At 42.3% G+C, this 18411-nt stretch overlaps 1 protein-coding gene across 1 annotated transcript in view; it reads right to left on the reverse strand.

Annotated features, from left to right (window-relative positions):
• flt4 (fms related receptor tyrosine kinase 4) overlaps positions 1-18411 on the reverse strand; it is a 58240-nt gene that overhangs the window by 14615 nt on the left and 25214 nt on the right. Inside the window, exons 4-16 of the mRNA XM_008281333.1 lie at positions 16848-16978; positions 16583-16748; positions 15490-15629; positions 15238-15409; positions 13055-13172; positions 12777-12961; positions 10316-10481; positions 7195-7330; positions 6478-6586; positions 4475-4834; positions 3767-3913; positions 2409-2540; positions 1789-1895 (exon numbers count right to left, since the gene is read on the reverse strand). Of these exons, the coding sequence (XP_008279555.1) occupies positions 1789-1895; positions 2409-2540; positions 3767-3913; positions 4475-4834; positions 6478-6586; positions 7195-7330; positions 10316-10481; positions 12777-12961; positions 13055-13172; positions 15238-15409; positions 15490-15629; positions 16583-16748; positions 16848-16978 (2069 nt within the window). The remainder of the gene's footprint in view (positions 1-1788; positions 1896-2408; positions 2541-3766; positions 3914-4474; positions 4835-6477; positions 6587-7194; positions 7331-10315; positions 10482-12776; positions 12962-13054; positions 13173-15237; positions 15410-15489; positions 15630-16582; positions 16749-16847; positions 16979-18411) is intronic.

Here is an 18411-nt window from a genome sequence, read left to right on the forward strand (position 1 = left end):
AAGATAAATATTTTAAAAAATTAAAATATCAAAACTAAATATGACCCCGACTGCAGAGATAACGTATTTTCATTGACAAAAATGGATGAAAGGAGCGTAAACTATATTCATTTAACAATACTGATTAATGTTGCACATTCAGAATCACTGTTTACGTACAATGAATTTAGGAGCGCTTCTGTGGTTGCATAGCCAAGGCAATTATCAAAACACTGAAAATTCAGTGAAGAAAAAGCAAGATAAATATTAAAAAATAATAATGTCAACACTAAATATGAAGCCGACTGTGAAGATGAGACACTTGACGTGGCACAAATGGATGAAAGGAATGTAAATCCTATTGATGTAAGAGGTTCGACTGCATTATTGCACCAGAGTGCTGACTATAATAAGAGGCGACATGAATAATGATATTGCACTGAATAAACATCAATAACTATAGGTATTTGACTTGAATAAATAAAGAGCGAGGTGAAAAGATTCTAACAGTGTGTAGAAGGACTGAAGGAGAGAAAAGAAAGTCTTTCTGCACTTATTTGAGTTTATTGTGCCAATGGCCTTGGAGGAGAAACTGCCTCTGAATCCTGGAGGTGTGTGTTTTGGCAGACCTGTAGCACTTGTGTGGGGTATTTAATGATGCTCTTCGTGGGTGGGAGGCGGCTATATTAAGTCGTGCAATATTGTTTTTGCATTTTGCACAGTTGAGTTTAAAATGTAATTAATTACTGAATTCTGAGTTGCAGCATTTTATTATTTAACATGTATATTTATGTGTGTAACATTTGAGTAGGGCAGCACGGCGGTGGCATCATCATCTCACACCTAGAATTTGCCGGGAGCTTAAAAGGAATTTGCTGGGGCTTTTTTGTGGAGAGTTTGCATGATCCTCCCACAGTCCAAAGACATGCACGACAGCGTGACTGATGATTCTAAATTGACTGTAGGTGAGTGTGAGCATGCACGGTTGTCTGTTTCTATGTTTGTCCCGTGATGATCTGGTTAGCTGTCTCTTGCTCCAGTCCCCCCCGTGACCCTCTATAGGATAAAGAAGGTATAGCAAATGGACTGATGGATATTGAAGTAGCTTTTACAACCTACATATACACCATTTGACTGAGAGTAAGTGCCATTGTTAACAGAGTGGAGAATGTGAGTGTAACAGGGGCACAATAATATGTGCTGCAGAGGTTAACCTGAAGTGTGTACTGTCTTGCCATGTTGGTGCCTTTTAAAGAAGAGCCCATTTCATCACCCACAGCCCAGAGAGATCAGAGTTAAAAGTTGTACAAGTGCACAAGTCCACATACTTCACATACTAATTTGCCTGCATCTGGGCATGTAGACAACATTAGGATGCTATTTCTGCCAAATCTGCTACCATAGAGAAGTTCGGACAGACAAGGGGTTAAGAGAGAAAATGATTGAGGTACTGTGTGTGTGAGGGGGAAAAAAACAAGGCAATTAATTTGTTATTGAGAACACAGATTGTGAATGAGCAGCTGAAATGACCAAGTTAGAAAAAATCCAAAAGCAATTGGAGTCTTATTATGAGCGTGCTTTTCTGTTGGGGCTAATGGCAGTAAACAACTCATTGGACTCGCTCCCAACGAATATCAGTAACTCCGTCTCAGGGTGTAAAATTACAGACTATCTCTAAAAGCAAACAGATTGTGCTCGGATGCAAACAGACATGTTTTGAGTCAGAGGTCAGAGTGCCTCTGTCACAGTCTGTCAGCTTCTCTCACAAATGCGCAGACATAAACTCAGTGAAAAGTGGCGCCCTCTGACCCGTTTCACATTGCAGAAGATGAGGATGAGCAAAGCCCAGAAGAAAACAGCGATGACTCCAGTCCCGATGAGGATTACAATCTCTACATTGGCCTTGTCGCTTGAACCTTAAAAGAAAGAAAAGAAGAAACAAAGTCACTTTAAAATGCAGATGTTCTGAACACTATTGCGCACCGCTCTATCCGGTCCCAGGTCTTACTGTTTACCATCTATAGGGGGAGCTGTATTACAAAGTATTTGTCCTCGCAATCCAAGAGGGTTCCTTACATTAAATCTATAGGTTAAATAAATGTGCTAAGCAAACCTTATTCATTCCATCCATTTATTATGAAACCGCTTCCAGGAAGCCTACTGCATTATTCATTCTGAATACAGAATGTGCCAGTGGGTCACTAACTTTGATTTTTATTGTGGAAAGCTGCACACAACGAAAGCACAAAAGCTACAGCTGCAGCGAGAGTGTGAGAGGTGAAAAAAATTGAGACCTGTACGCTATGTGGGTGAAGATCTGAGCTCGAGGGCAACTGTGATTTTGGGCCTGAGAGCACTCGAAAGAAAAAAAAAATCAGCGATGAGAGTGTGAGAGTAGATTCAGGTGTTTCTGTGCGCTTGTGTCTCACCGATGACCCTGACGGCGGCTGAGGAGTGGACGCAGCCACGCTGGTTGCAGGCGGTGCAGGTGTAAAGACCGGCATCCTCCTCTCTAACCCGCTGGATACTCAGCGTGCGGTTTGAATCCTGCAGCTGGATCCCTGCGGGGAGCACGATAAGCGACACAGATACTTCAGTCCTTCACCTCACGCATCATAAATTCAGCGACATTTACCCCCCCCTCCACCCCTCCAACATTTTTGAAATTCCTGTCACACGGCTGTACTTGTGGCATTCATTTATTATTCCATCGTCCTGTGTGTCGAGCCACACGTCCCCACAGCCCGTCTGAGCGGACCTCGAGTATCAGCTGTCACTCATATTGACCCACCCCACCCACTCATCTTCCTCAGATGTTAAGAAGGAGATGCACAGTGAGAAAGCTAATGAGCCGTGTCTATTGGCCGGCAGGGTTTCATGTGTGCGCGGGGGTGTGCAGCAAAATACATACAAGTATTCTTGTCACTACTCTGTTTGGCACATCTGTTGAACAGCATGAGAGCGTAGGTGGTTGTACATCTATGCCCATGTTGGCTTTTAATAGCTGGACTGGCATTTTTATCACAAGGCAACATTGAAAAAAAAAAAAACCCAAATACATCTGCCAAAAGTTGCTGATATCTGAGTAAATATTAATATGTTCTTTCATCTGATGTCAAGTTGGAATTTTAATGGAACCTTAGCTGAACTAGAAGATCCCACTTTTCAGCAAATTCATAAAATTCTCATATATCCTCAGGATGTGCCTTTTAGCTGAAAATACTGCAAAAATATATGTTTGTAGCATGACTGGTTTTAGTTTCAGGCTGCTGTCCACGCCTCCTTCAGGAAGAAGACTCTCTCTGGGTCTGCGATTAACAACAAGGACGTTCTTTTGCTTCTAACTTTCCGTCTGAATGTTCATTTTATATTGGCAAATTCACAGCGCAGCCATCATTTTAACTCTTGTTGTCAGATGACTCTGCGACTACAAAATCAGTAGTTCAGCAGTGCGGAACGGCAGCTTGGAAATGGCTCTAAAAGCGACTGCTGGTTAACATGTTGTCTCAGTGGGCTGCTTTTCAGTCACTGTTTGTTCCATTGTATTACAACATAAACAGAAAAATATGCAAATGAGGGCTGCTTTATTGGGATTTTGGCTGTATAAGTAGCACAGAGAGCATGTTGTAAGCAAATAGATGTAATTGGCAGCTGAGATTATGTTTCAGTAAAGCAGCGCTGGCGTATGACCGAGTACAGTGTGTGCATGTGTGGCTGCTGGGTTGGCGGCGGGCAGCTGCAGAGTGCTGTAAACATGTGTGTCACCTGTGTAAGTGTACTCACGCACCTGACATCTGGTGGAGAGGCTGGTTGTCTTTATACCAGGAGAGACTGGGAAGAGGTCTGCCCTCCACGTCGCACTCCATCCGCAGAGACTCGGTCACATTCACCGTCTGGTTGGTGAGGCTGCGTTTATAACGAGGCGCCTCCAGGGCTATGAGGGGAGGCAAAATAACAAACCAGGAAGTGGAATCAACAATCTGACTTGTAGAACTTCATACTGCATTCATGTGAGCAGTGCAATATCAACCAAAGAATTGTAAATGTACATGGCATTTACTAAATGGTCCCACGCGATGAAAGCACACGAAAAAAAAATCCCATTAGTATGTACGTCTGTCCTGCAGGCACTGATGCAAGGTTACAGCACCACGACATGAATGAAGCATGAATTTGTTTGTTTGCATTTCAGCCCTGGAGCTTCTCAGCTCTGTTTTCTGTCATTACATATTGATTTAGTGCAAAGACCAGGTACTTTCTCCATTACGTGTGAATGTGGGTATCGGGCTGCGTGGGCACCTCTCTGTGAGTGTGTGTGTGTGTGTGTGTATTTTTAAGCCTCCAGCATCTCAGCACCAACTCCAATGCAGCCCATGTGTGTGTGTCTCCACTGTCAAGGGTTGAGCTTTGCTCTATAATTAGCCGTGGTTATTTTCAATGCCAGGTGATGTGTGTTTACCCGTGTCTGGAGCTTTCATTCTCTTTCATGTCTCACCTTTGACTGAGATGTATCTGACCAGGCACTGTTTCTCTCCGCTGCGTCTGCTCTGAGCCTCGCACACATAATAACCCTCATCCTGCAGCTGTATGGAGTGAATGGTGAAGTCCAGGACCCAGCTGTTGGAGGGCTCCTGAAAGGAGAGCTGACCTTGAAGCGCGTCAGCATAGAGGTGGACGCTGTTGCAGTCCAGCTTCTGAGGCTTACCCTGCTCGTCCTGCAGGGCCTGGGGGTCAAGGCGGTACCACTGCAGCTGCTCGTAGGTGTAATTGTCGGCACTGCAGCACAGGGACACTTTCTCTTGCTCCAAGGGATTCTCAGGGGGCTGAACATCTACGCTGAAGCCCTCAGGGATGGCTATGAAGTTGAGGACAGGTACAGTGGTGTGGCAGTATTGCAAGAGAGAGCTTGACATAACAGGGGCACATTTTCTCACTTCAATGTAACAATAGAATGCATCCCAATGAAACTTCAGCTATTTCTTTGGGCACAGATATGTATAAGTCACCCAGAACAATGCCTGTTTTTGTTATAAGGATACATCAGACTCAGTTTGAAAGAATCAGGGTTAAAACAATCACAATCTGGACTTTAGTAATAGTACTGAGCTCTGTCAATATCCACTGAAGCACATTGGAGCAGACAGTTCAAATTGAACAGAACTGGGTATAGATTGAGAGTATAAGTCTGCCTGTGGTTGCCCATTTCATGTGGCTTTTTCCTGCCTTCAGCTGTCAACATGTTACCGCTTTCACTAAAGGAAACAACAACAACCTCTGGGCAGCTACCTACCACACAGGTATTTCAGATTCTGGGTAAAAATGGTAGCTCTACATGCCATGTCGATATTTTGCAACTTACATTTTTAATTTGTTGCCACATTTGTCTCCTATCAGCTTTGTGTAAACACAGCCTCATCTGGAAAGTCTCAGAATTTTTATCACGTAACCGTTGGTCATTTCTGTTTTTTTTTTTTTAACAGAATCTGGTTAGAGTAGGGGCTGCCCAGTGGCTCAGTGGTTAGGGTTAGCACTGTTGCCTCGCAGCTAGAAGGTCCCCGGTTGGTGTCCCGGTTAGGACACCTGGGATCTGTCTGTGTGGAGTTTGCATGTTCTCCCTGTGCAACGTGAGTTCTCTTCGGGTTCTCTGACCTCCTTCCACAGTCCAAAAACATGTTGAGGTTAATTATAAATTGTCCGTAGGTGTGAATGTGAGTGTGTTTGGTTCTCTGTCTCTCTGTGTGGCCCTGCGTTAGACTGACGACCTGTCCACCCTGAGTCGGATGGGATGGTTAGAGCAAACGGTATTTTTTAATATGTTTTTAAATCAAACACGTGTAGATTGAAGTGTTTGTGATTAAATGTCTTGATTATAAACTTAGATTTGGTTAATTTACCTGTCGGAACATCACGTTCCAGATGAATAGTTCAACGGCTTTAAAAAAGTTAATTACTTCTGTTTTTACACTTTTTGGTTCGATAAATGGTGCAATTTTGGCAATTTTTGAAAAAGATAATTTGCCCTTCAAACACTGCCGGTAACAACAACAACAACAACCCCTGGGCAGCAACCTACCACACTGTTGGATTCAGGTTTTGGGATTGGCATTAAGGCAGACCTGCTAGTTCCTAATTATCTGGTCAATTAGCCATTTTAATGACAGTCTTCTCCTGCAGTCATGCAAATATTCCACCAAAACCATTCCCCCTTCATTATTTTGAGGGTGCACCGTTGTTGCATCTGTCACTTAACTCTGCCTAATGAGACCGCTGTGGTTTTAAAGGAATACTAACAAGCCAGAGCGTTTGGTGCTTTTTCCAAGACAGCAGAATGATTATGAGGTGCAGCCAGACCACGCTGCACAGAATGGTCTAACTATACAAGACAACGGGCTTATTATTGACCCGAAACATCTCAAATTCTTGACAAATGAATCTCAAATCATCTGGCTGGTGATGATTTTCTGAAAACCAGTGTGCAGTCTAACTGGACATACTTACTGGTCACATAGAAGTAGATCAGTCGCTCATCTTTGCCCACTTTGTTTTCAGCAGAGCACTTGTACATGACGGAAACACTGGCGTTGCGAATCTGGAGCCTGCTGACTATCTGTGAGGTGAGAAAAAGGAGAATCAAACTTGAATTCATCAGGAGGAAACACACATATTTTGAAAGGAAGTGCAGTCCTCTGTCATGTAATTCAGTGTGAGCTGACACAAAGCAGATTTTCTGCTGACGCGCTAATAAGAGGCGAACTCACTCAGGTGCGGATTTTAAAAAATGGGACGTTTGCGTGAGTGAGCATGTGTTGGTGTGATAATTTCCTCTTATGGCTGTGATTTATAAATGCAGAGGCGAGCGTACACGCACATGTGCCCCCCTGAGTGTGCGTCTGGATGTGTTTATAACCAGCCCTTACAGGAAGTCTGCAGAGGAAGGCTGTTCTAAATATTTCTACTGTGGAAATGGTTCTTGATTGACAAATTATGTTACGGAGCTCAGAATTTGGGACACTTACATAAAAACATTACAGTTCATGGATAAGTCCACTTACATAAATGTCTCCTTTTCTGGCTTGTGTCCTAATCATATTCTGTTTTTTATTTAGTCCTACAATCACATAATCACATTATGATCTTATGCGTTTTAGAATGTGTAAACAGGTGGGCTAATCCACAGAGAGGCAGCAGCCAAAATGGCAACAAGGCGGGATGAACCTTCTGTCGTCCGTCCACCACTTCGACAGTGGTTTCAATAGCTTCGATTTCATTCATGGCATTTTCCGAGTTAATGCCCTGCCAGTTCTGACAGTCTGCGATCCTGTCACTCCGGCTCTTCCTGTCTCGTCGGACCCTGGAGAGGAGCACAGACACATTCATGACATCTCCCCTCATTGACATGTACAGCAGAGTGTCGGCTGCGGGCAAGAATTCAGAAGCAGGGAGATTTTTTTTTTTTTTTTTTTTTTGCAACACACTGGATTGCATTTCAGATCAGCTTGCATACCAAAACCAACGCAATTATGCTAAGTGTCCTAGCAACTAATGGAAAAACTACAGTATCAATTTCTATTACGACGACCCTCAGTGTGAACATCATAGCAGCTCTAATGAATCATGAAATGGAATTTTATTTAGCACTTTCTCCTAAAGACACCTACTCTTCTTTTCTGCAGAAGGTAATCAGTGCCAGTTGCACCTCATATGTTATCTAAAAACACTATACACACTTGATAAATAATCATATCTATCACATGTGTGTTTTCATTCCCTTAGAATATTTCACTGTCAGCAAACACCACTAAACGTCCTCCAGAGCTATTGTCAGGCCAAATATGTCCAATGCTATGGACTTACTTTTGGATAAATAACACATGTTCAAAATCAGTTTAAGCATTTTAACCCTATGAACCCCAAACAGTTTCTGGGTGTATTTTGCTCCGGTCACATTTTCACTTCTTGTGGGTTCTTTTTTCTTTGCAATAAAAACTCCTGCACTTCCATGGAAACAGCATAACAATGACTCAAAGAAGACAGAGCTTGAAAATGTCTTTTGTGCAGCACGAATCAGCTGTAAAGACATAATTCCTAAGAAAACATTTTTTTAAAAAGAATTTAATCAAAAGCTAAATTTCATTAATTTTTCAAAGATTCAAAAGACAATAAATAAAACTTGGAATCAACAAGTACAAACTGTTTCTAAGTGCCCACAGGTGTAAAATAGTGACTCTACATACGATAGATGTTTTATTACTTGCATTTTAATTTGCTTCTGGTTATCCCCCAGCTGCACCATGTAAACACAGCCTGCAGTTCAGCCCAGTTTAGTTAAAAAAAATCTTGAATTTTTTGCCACTTGATTGTAGATTTGGTTGATTTAAATTTGCGCTGGGGCTGTAAAGTTTTTTTTGTTTCACGTTTTTATTTAAGACACGCAGAATGATGTGATTGTTGCTAAAATACTATGATTTTAAGTTTGGGCTTGGTTAGTTTTGCTGACAGAACCACACACCCAGGATGAGGAATTGAATAAAAGTCAAAAAGTTATATTTTAATTGTGACCATGTCAGTACGTGGGCATTTAGCTCAAATCACTGCCGTGCTAAATACAACCTTAAAGAGGAGGAAACTCTTGTGCGAACTGGAATATATCCACTTTTTTTCACACAGCTATGAAATAAAATAAAATAAAAGGAACAGTACACCACCATATTTCTAACTATAAACTGGCAAAGTAAAGAATGCACTTAGAGTATTGTTGTGGGCAGATAAAGCTAACGTGGTTCTAGCTGCTTAATACGTACAAATCCTCTTCTTACAATCTGTAAAGCTCACAAATGTAAACACTAAATCTAATTTGACTAATCTGTAAAAAAAAAAGGAAAAAGTCTCCTGTGAGTCATTGATCCCAGATAAGAAGAAATGTCATGTTAGAAGGTGGATTTTTCTTTACGTTTGGATAGTTTGATTAGATTCCCCCCATAATTTGTAATCTTTATTCCAACAGCATCTAACTGCTCCTTTAACTACTTTCCCTAAAAAGTTTGAATCTTTTGTGGAGACCTGCTTTTTGTATGGAACTGCTTCTTTTGTCACCAAAAGGTAGGAGAGCCGCCACAATGCGACTGTGTGAGCAGATTTATGTCCACGGCAGTGACAGGCGCATGGTTCTTATCATGCGAGACTATTCACTCCTCCGAAAGTAATTTCTCGAGCTCTGAGGAAAGATGTACACAACTAAGATTGCAACAGTCTGATATTCTGAAATTATATTTTTCATCAAGTACGCTCCGCAATGAATCCACGTCGTGCTGCTGCAACTTCACAGGCTCGTGTGACTCAAGACAGATTTAATTGAAAGTGTCGCTCTATATGTTTGACCATCAGATTGCGAGAGGAAATTTAATTCTGATCTGCCACCAAAGGTCAAAACTGCCACGCATCATTCTGCGCCCATGAAATGTTATATTAGACGCGCAAGAGACAGAACATGCAGCTCGAGCAAAAAGTCAGGCCTAACCTGCCTTTAAAAGAGGCCCGACTCTTACGTCTGCACTCATGATGCATGCCCACAAGGAAAGGTCAGAACAGCAATACCTTCAAAAAATTAAGCCTCGGAGGAAGATGGTGCAGTTGGTGAATATTAGAAATGTATTCTGCAGAAACAGCCGCGGCACCGGGGCTTAAAGAAATAATATATGGGCTATCCAGAGAATCCATTATATCATGGTGTGGGCTTCACAAGAGACGTAGAAAGAGAGAAAAAGCCCGGGGCGATGCCTGGTAATAAATGTGTGTGCTTAGGTGTGCGATCAAGTGTGTGTGTGGAACGTACAACATCCTGCTGGGCTTCATACACACCTATACTGGAGGTGGTGTATGTGACACATGAATGAGCAAGCGAGGGTGTTTGTGTGTTTGCTTATGAACGTCCGAAAGCGACGCCGCCGCTGCCTGAGAGCCGGATCGCTGAGGATCAGGCGGCCACATTATTGCTCCCCGGAGGAGGAAGCCGGTCGGACATCTAACTGACATTTTCGTTCCGTCTCCCGTCTCTTCTGTTTACTTCTCCTTGGCCACTTTCCTCTTTATCTCTAGTCGTTTCATCTACCTCCTCTTTTTCTTTTTTTTCCCTCATCTTCCTCCCCTCAGATAATTTCACACTGACCTCCTCTTGCTATTTGGTTTCACATAACGCTTCACGCACTGCATCCCACGACTCTCCTCCTTTCTGTCCCGCTCAATCAAAACCTTATCTTCTCCCACACCGGTTACACACAATTTGGAAAGAATATCAGTGCGGTGCAGGAATTCCTCTGGGACGCAAGTTTTTTCTTACAGTCTGCTTTGGGTGCTGTTGAGGACGCAGGGACCCCAGGCCCTCCACTGCCAGCTGATGTTGGGAGCGGGCAAACCATAGGCGGTGCACGTCAGCGTCTGGCTGCTGCCACTCGGGTACGGGTTGGACGGGTCTGCCACTTCTTTCTCGTGAATCTGCGGCGGAACTGAGGAGGAGGAAGAGGAGCCAGTCAGTCAGGTTATGATTTACCAGGTAGAACAAAGGAACACCCCAGACTAGCTGCCAGTCCCTCGCGGCTCACACAAATAGAGAGAAAATCAAACTTTCACTCCCTTTTGGAGTTTTGAGAAATGTAGGTTTAAATGTTTTTTTTTTTCGAGCCGTGGGAGGAAAGTGTGGGAGGAATGTTAGTAGAACAAAACAAGAACATTAGAAAGCACAGAGGGCAGCCTGGCGAGGTGGACACGAGGAGAATCTTAACTTCAGTCTGAGGGAAGAAAGTACGAATGCACTTCTGTGTGATTTCTGCCTCAAACTCCAACGATACAATCATGTATTATAATGTTGTGTATATTTTTAGTCTTGGTCCCTGTCACGCTTTGCAGCTCTTCTGTTCTATTCCAGGCTTAAAACAAACTATTACAGCTGCAGCATCCCTCTGACGGCCAGAACAGCTCGGTATTAGCTCAAAAAGCTTTTAAAAGCACACCTGTGTAACATTTTATTCTTTCCCTGCTGCTTTGTTATTGCTCTTTTTCAAGGTCTTTACTAATGTTTCATTGTGTTCTTTTAATATTTTATTGTGGTTTTTCCAATGCGTTTTGTATTTAAATGATCTTGTAACTCCAGTTTTTAAAAGTTGCTATGGAAATGAAGTTTGTCATCCATCAAAATGAATCGAACATGTTGGGTTTGAAACTTTAAATATTCATCTTTTCAGCTACTTCACAATTAAACCAAAAATATACAAAGAAAAAGAATCAATAAACTCATTTTCCAACTCTGTGTATTGCTTGTGGCTGGACTGTACCACTAGCACACACGGGGGAGTCTTCAGTCACACCACATTGTGTATTTTATAGTGTATCTGACCAAACAACAACCTATTAGCTACACTGTGTGTTAATCCTGACAATATAATGTCTATGGCGTTATTATTTCATGTTGCTGTAACTTTTTATTCAGTTTATCCATTAATTTATTTTTTAATTAGTTAACTTATTACCCTCCAGGCTACATTAAAGGATTTAAATAATCACGTACACACTGCAGCACACACCCTCTGGGGCAGCTGCAGGGGAAAAGTCACCTTCAAAAGGGTATTTAACAGCAATAAGAGTGTACTGACTTCTGTCTATGAGTTCACATACTTCTTCCAACTACTCCCAAAACAGTACAGCTGATGCACCAGATGCTAATGGTGCAGTCCACAAAACAGTCATAAATTAGAATTTAAAATATTGAGTCTTTCTTTTTTTTAAAAATGTTTTTGTACAGAAATCTATTTACTAAAGTGACAACGCACATGTGAACAACTAAAAATTAATCAGAAAGACAATTATCTATTTGTGTAGTATTAAAAAAAAATAAAAAAAATAATGAAAGTTTTAAATCCATTTTTCATTTGTTTAATTTTGATGGTGTGAATTAAATAAAGAACTGCAAAGCATCACACAGAAAGCTATGCAACACAGTTTTGCATGTACTATTAATAGTAAAAAAATAAAAAAATAAAAATCACACACACTTAATCTTGTATTCTAAAGTGGTTAAAAAAATAAATTAAAAAGTATAATTATTTCATGACCCTTTCATAATTTTAGGCATATTACAACTCCCCTGATTTGTAACTGATCTTTCTTTGTAGTTTGGATTCAAGATGATGCTGCATCCAATTATAAAGAGAAAATGAAGAATTAAAGGCAGAAATCAAATATATATGCATCGCTTTTTCATTGATGCAATTTTTTTTAATGAAAACTTGCTGCTTTTTTCTAAATTTCTAAATTCTGAAAGTAAGAAATATAGCTCCACATATACTCAGTCAAATATTACACAGTTTTGTTTCCTAATACCTTAACCTCTTAAGACCTGGCATCCACATGAATGGACATCACATTTTGGGCTATGTAACCACAGTTGCTAATTTTTTGTATTTTTAATATTATTATTATTTTATTATTGTTATGATTTTATTTTATATATATATATTTTTTTTTTTTCTAAATCTTTACATATATATCTACTTTTTTAAATATATTTTTATTTTCTTTATATTTTTTTTAAAATTTATTTTTAATTGAAGAGAAAAAATGCATGTCAAACAAGAGCTTAATGGTTCGGTCCAGCCATCATATAAGACATACATTTTATGTTCCTTGAGCAGGCAAGCTGTAAATCTCCATAGTTTTGTTTCAGGACTGTCAACTGTTGCACATCCACTGTTTCACGCACAAAACATCTGCTGCGATTTCCACTGAGGCTCTGCAAACCAACATACCGTTGACAACCAGCGAGATGTTGAGCCTCCTCTCCAGTCCAGCGGCACCGTTTTTCAGCGCCACCGTGTACAACCCAGAATCCTCCTGACAAACATCCTTAATCTCCAAAGCGTGGTTAAGGTGCATCCTCATCCTCTTCATCTTAAACTCTGGGCGCTGGTTTATCAGCTTTCCGTCTTTATACCTGGACACGACACACACAGCCATAGCAGCATTAAACAGACGTGTGAGGCCTAATTATGTCCCGCTATGTTTGATGAACACAGTCTCATCTTACCATTGCGTTTCCGGTGTGGGGAAGGCAGAGACGTTCACTTGTAATTTAAAGGACTTCTGGCCAGCTGTTACTTCCACCACGGGTCCGTTTCTGTAGTCGAGGTTGATAAATGGCCTTTCTGGAATTAGGAGCATTCGATCATTCACATAAATTGCTTCAAAAGCGTGAAGTTTGAGTAACACTCGCCCGCTGTCATCTTGACAGGTGGCTCTAAATAAACGTTGTACATATCTCTTTTGCAGAGGGTGGCAGCTGTGAAATCATACTTACTGTGGCTTCAAATGGCTGCAGAGTTACGGCATGAAAACATTACAAACTTCCGATGAAATATGTACGCTCAGAATGTTTGTACCAATAAATCGCCTCCTGCGCAAGACGTGGTTGAGAAGTTCAAACACATTTCCTTTCTGTGGCTCACTGCACCGACTTCACAGCCTACAGCACTGAAAATAAAAAGTGTTGTGATTGTGTACTCATTTAAAACATACTGTATAACTCTATCTGAATAAGAAACGACTTTGTCTTATAAATGTAAATTTAAATCTGTAAGTAATAAAACGCATCACTGCTTAAATTAAAAGCCTAAGGGTTTTTTCCCCCCAGTTATTGGTTTAGTAGCTAATGGTGACTTATCTGAACTAATGGTGGCAAAGTAGATCTGCACTGATGCCTCATGATGGACATTACCGAGTCAGCCACTGGCTCTTACAACACTGTGAAACTGTCACACTAAATCTGAACAATCAGTGGTATCTCTGTAACGTAGTTCTGCTTTGGACTCTTTAGACGTCAGCCGGTCCGTCACTTCGGTCCAGACTGAATATCTCAACAGCTATTCGAGAAACTGACACAAATTCAGGAAGACACCCACAGATAAATGACCCCAAACAGTTGTGGCTTTTAGTAATATACTATAATATACAACACCTAACAAGTGGACTGAATCTAACAACAGCGATCTGATACTTTCCTCTAGTGCCATTAATCTCAAGCTTGTCCAAGGCTTTGGACGAGGACTTGTTTGTTTAAAAAAGTTGGACAAACCATTGAAATCTGATAGAGACTAAGAAAAGAAAAGTGCAAGAAAAGCAATCCTACCAGGAGAGATGACATCGCAATGTGACTAAGTGCAACAAGCAGAATAGATTCATAACATAACTTGGCAGCCCAAGTGTTGATTACTGACTCTGTTGGTCCACCTCCGCTCCCATAGCTGCAACCTGGGGCTTACAGTCCTCTAGACGCCTCTGGCTGATCAACTCCAGTGCTTTTGACTCAAAAAATAACCTAATGGCTGAAATATTTTGAAAGTTTGTTGGGTTTGCTTGGTTTAATAATTGGGCCCGAGAGAGGAGCGCCACATCCACTTAGCGAGTTGTGATTGTGCATGCAGCTACTGCGGAAGCATTATTGAGACTTCTAAGGACCATAAAGCTGAGCATCAGCACACAGCATATGCGTATGAATAATATGCATGATGCTCTCAGCAGGGTATGCAACTGGCTCAATGCCTAATGCTAGCATGCTGATCCATGAAAACATGTACGTTCAGCCTAGCATGGTTGTAGATTCTTGTCTGCAGAAACTTGTGGTGAATGTGGATTTGAACCCTTTATGGGGCAAGTGACCATATTTGCTGACTTTCCTGGACGTTCAATATGTTCACCCTGTGCCTCTCCTTGAGAGAACAGTGTGCACTTTGATTCAGTTTTTATATTAGTTCCAATGTCCCTACCTTAGGAAAAATGTCACTAAACAAATGTTCTTTATAAACGCTTTGTTACTGGTTTACATTGAACTGCACTTTGATTTATTTTTTGAGATTAGTGCCACTAACACCACCACCACAAGAAACATGTCACTAGATGAACTTGCCAAGCACTTTATAAATACTTTGTTACTGGTTGTGTACCTCAAACTAAAATGTTTCTAGATAAATGTTTTTTGCAGTTTGTTACTTTTTCTTTGATTTATTATAAATTCACCCTTTTTTCAACCGGACAAGTTACCATATATGGTAACTTTATTCATCTTGATTTGCAAAAGTAAAAATATCTTGACATATCCTTTAATAACACCCTAGGGTTGACATTTTCAAGTATTTCAAGGACTGCCCTACAAAGGGTTAAGGAGATTGATGTACTGAGATAAAGAGAGGCAGAATGTCCTGCCCTACTGCTTACCATGAATTATGACCTGAGTCTGTTGGGTTTGTGTCGTGTCAATGCTGGTGACGTTGCAGATGTACGGGCCGGTGTCCGTGACGTTAACGCTGTGGATGGTCAGGATGCTGACGGCCTCCGTGGCGTGAGACAGAGCCTCACGATGGGGCTTCGTGTCCACCCAACTGTTGGTCTGATGAGGAGAGACTGACTGTGAGTATCACCATCTGAAATTCAGGGTTTGTTTTAGATGCAACGTAGGACCATCCGTACCTGTTTGCCAGGGTACGACCACTGAATGTCCACCCCAGCGTTGAACTCCACCAGCGCCGTGCAGTTCAGGGTGAGGGCCTCCCCCACTATCAGCTCCACCGGGTCTTCAGGAAACAGCTTGACATCGTAAACCTGACTTCCTATCCGGGAAAAAAGAAAAAAAAAAAAGAGGTGGAAAGGGGGGGAGATGTAGTGGGACGGGGGAGGGAGACAGTGAGAGAGGTCACAGTGACACTGTCAGCAGTTTTTTCCTTCCTCACAGGACCAGAGGAAATGACTTTCCTTTGGAGCAGAGGAGCCATCGTACTATAAAGAAGCTGTCCGTCACAACCTCACACTGTTTCCATTCATGTGCCAAGCTACATCGCTGCAGGAAATTGCATTGGAATGCAGTGAAGCCTCAATTAAAGATAAGAGAGAAAAAGGCAAGAAACCCTTTGGACAGTGGCCAGTGAACCTGATATTCGAGCTGCGGTCACTGGAAATGACGCAGCATTAAAAAAAAAAAGAGCCCGTGATTGCCGGATTGTTTAAACACTCCATTAGCGTTCAGAGAGAAGACTCGCTACGAGTTTCTCCTCTGACTGATGCGGCTATTACTTTTGGCCGGCAGCGGTGGGTATGAGTTTCCCTTCGCCCTCTGAAGAGCGAGGTGAATGATCTCACACAACCGGGGTCTGTCGGAGTTCACATCGGAAACCTCAACATTAAGTCTCGCCTTACTTTCCTTAAAATTAAATTATGCCTTCCTCTTTCTCTTTCTTTTCTTTTAATTACGCTGCCGTAATGGCTCACTTTTTTATTTTTTCTTTAAAGAAAAGGGGAGTTGATTTTGCGGAAATGACATAATTCAATAAAAAGTCTCTGAAACTGAGGGATAATTGCTGCCATGAAGAATTATGGTGACAAGGCAGTCAGTCTTGCACCAACTTTGATTTCCCAGCTAATTTCTCTTTCAACAAGAGCGGAGTCTCAAATCTAATTTAAATATTTGTGCTGGCTCCGGAGTGTTTGTGTAACTGTTGAAGCTCTGCTGCGCTTCGAGCTGAAACTCGAAAACCCTTTGGAGCGAACACACACGCAGTGTTTTTACCTGTGGGGTGGATCAGGTAGTCGGCAGATTGGTACTCTTTGCCTCCCAGCGTGGCCATACACGAAACTCCAATGAGCATCGGCACACTGTCTATGATGTGCCTGGGGATGGACAGGCCTCGCTTGTTGTCCCACGTCATGCCATTCCTCTCCAGAGGCGCGGGGTACTGAGATGACACACAAAAAAAAGAATAATTCAGCTCATCGATCTGAAGCATCACTTGACAGCTTCAATTACAGGAAAGCAGTGTGATGGGGGCACGAACCGCGTGGAGAGTGACGTTCAGATCGGGCACCGTGACCAGACACGGCACTACGACTTGCGTGGAGAAGCGTGTGATTAAAATGGTCTCCAGGTTGCTGTCGCCAGCTCTCCGGAGGAAGGGATGCTCGGGGTCTGGACGCAGACAGAAACAAGGGGGGACGTTAAAGGATGACCCTGATAGCAGCTAGGTGGTAATGGCAGCTATTACCGGGGGTAACTTCATGAACAGACAGCCTGATCTCTCACAGCCTGATAATGACCCACAGGACGTCCCTTTATGTGGAGTTTATCATGATTAGCAACAGCTCAATGTGTCCCCACCTCGCAAATAGCATTAGGAGCTGCTATTACGCGTCGGCCGAGAGACAGACAATCCTCCTCTGAACAGTGTTACAATTTCACAGCGAGCTGGAGGATAATATCTCTGCTCTGTTTCATCACTAACACCTTGATGGTTCCCCTTTTTATTGTCTGCCTCGCAGGGTTTCGCGGGACGTGGCGCCGATTGTGTCTCATCGCACAAAACCTCATATTTCCACAGCAAGGGAGGGAAAACTATTCTAAAAATGCTTTTGCCGAAGACGATAACAGCGCGCTCGCTTCTTGTCTTGTTTCTCTTCAAAATTAAGCCTCCTGTTATTTTCACAGTTTGTCGTGCACCGCTGCAAAGGCCCAACAAAGGGGGCCAATCAAGAGGCTCATATTTCGGCCCCGCCGCAGGTCTAAATGCACACGAGTGGCAGAAATAATACACAACTCCTCGCTGTTGAAGTTCTCATCAATAAATCTCTGCAGGTATTAGAGTGCAATCAGTTTGGAAAGAGGAGCATTTTAAATGTGCTTTGCTGTTGTGCGCGCAAGCCTCCAGCTGTACGCTAACATTGGGGCCACATTGAGTGTTTAGAGGACAGATCAGACGGGGTAAAGGGTCGACATCTGCCCGTCTAATTGAATCCACATGTGTCCCCTCTCATCCCACCAAACGCCGGCTCTAATTTATGGGCCGCAGTTTCATCTGCTTCTGATCAGCCCCCCGGTTACATCTGTGGAAACTGTTTTGGCACCTTGTCAGAGGGGATAAGCAGGCGTTTCACACGAGTGGACTGGTCAGCAGGATTCCCCTACATGACAGTCATCCGTCTCTCTGCCTACCCTGATGTGTGTCCCACAGAAACAGTACAGAGGCCAAACTCCGAGGCCTAAAAGTTGGCTGTGAAAGCGGCATTATCACGTGCCAAGATCACACCACTTATCAGATTTGACACCCTCATAAAACACATGAATAACCTCATAAAAAAGGATGAATTAAAAGACAGTTTTATTTCAATATTTTGGAAATTAGCAGCAGATTCTTTCTCTAATTAGGAAGAGCGAATGAGCCTGTCTTTATCAAAAGCTTTGCATCTCTAATTTCCGAAACATTAATCCTGCCAGCTTCCACGGTGTTACCGAGGCCAACTCATCAACTTCCAATTCTAATAATGCTGCGGCCCGCTTTGATATTGAAGCAATATTCAAACAGGGGATCTGTTTCAGGAGGACAGCTGTGGTTTTCATGTGAAACT

This window comes from Stegastes partitus, unplaced genomic scaffold (genome assembly GCF_000690725.1).
Source record: "Stegastes partitus isolate 25-593 unplaced genomic scaffold, Stegastes_partitus-1.0.2 Scaffold230, whole genome shotgun sequence".
Classification (NCBI taxonomy): domain Eukaryota; kingdom Metazoa; phylum Chordata; class Actinopteri; family Pomacentridae; genus Stegastes; species Stegastes partitus.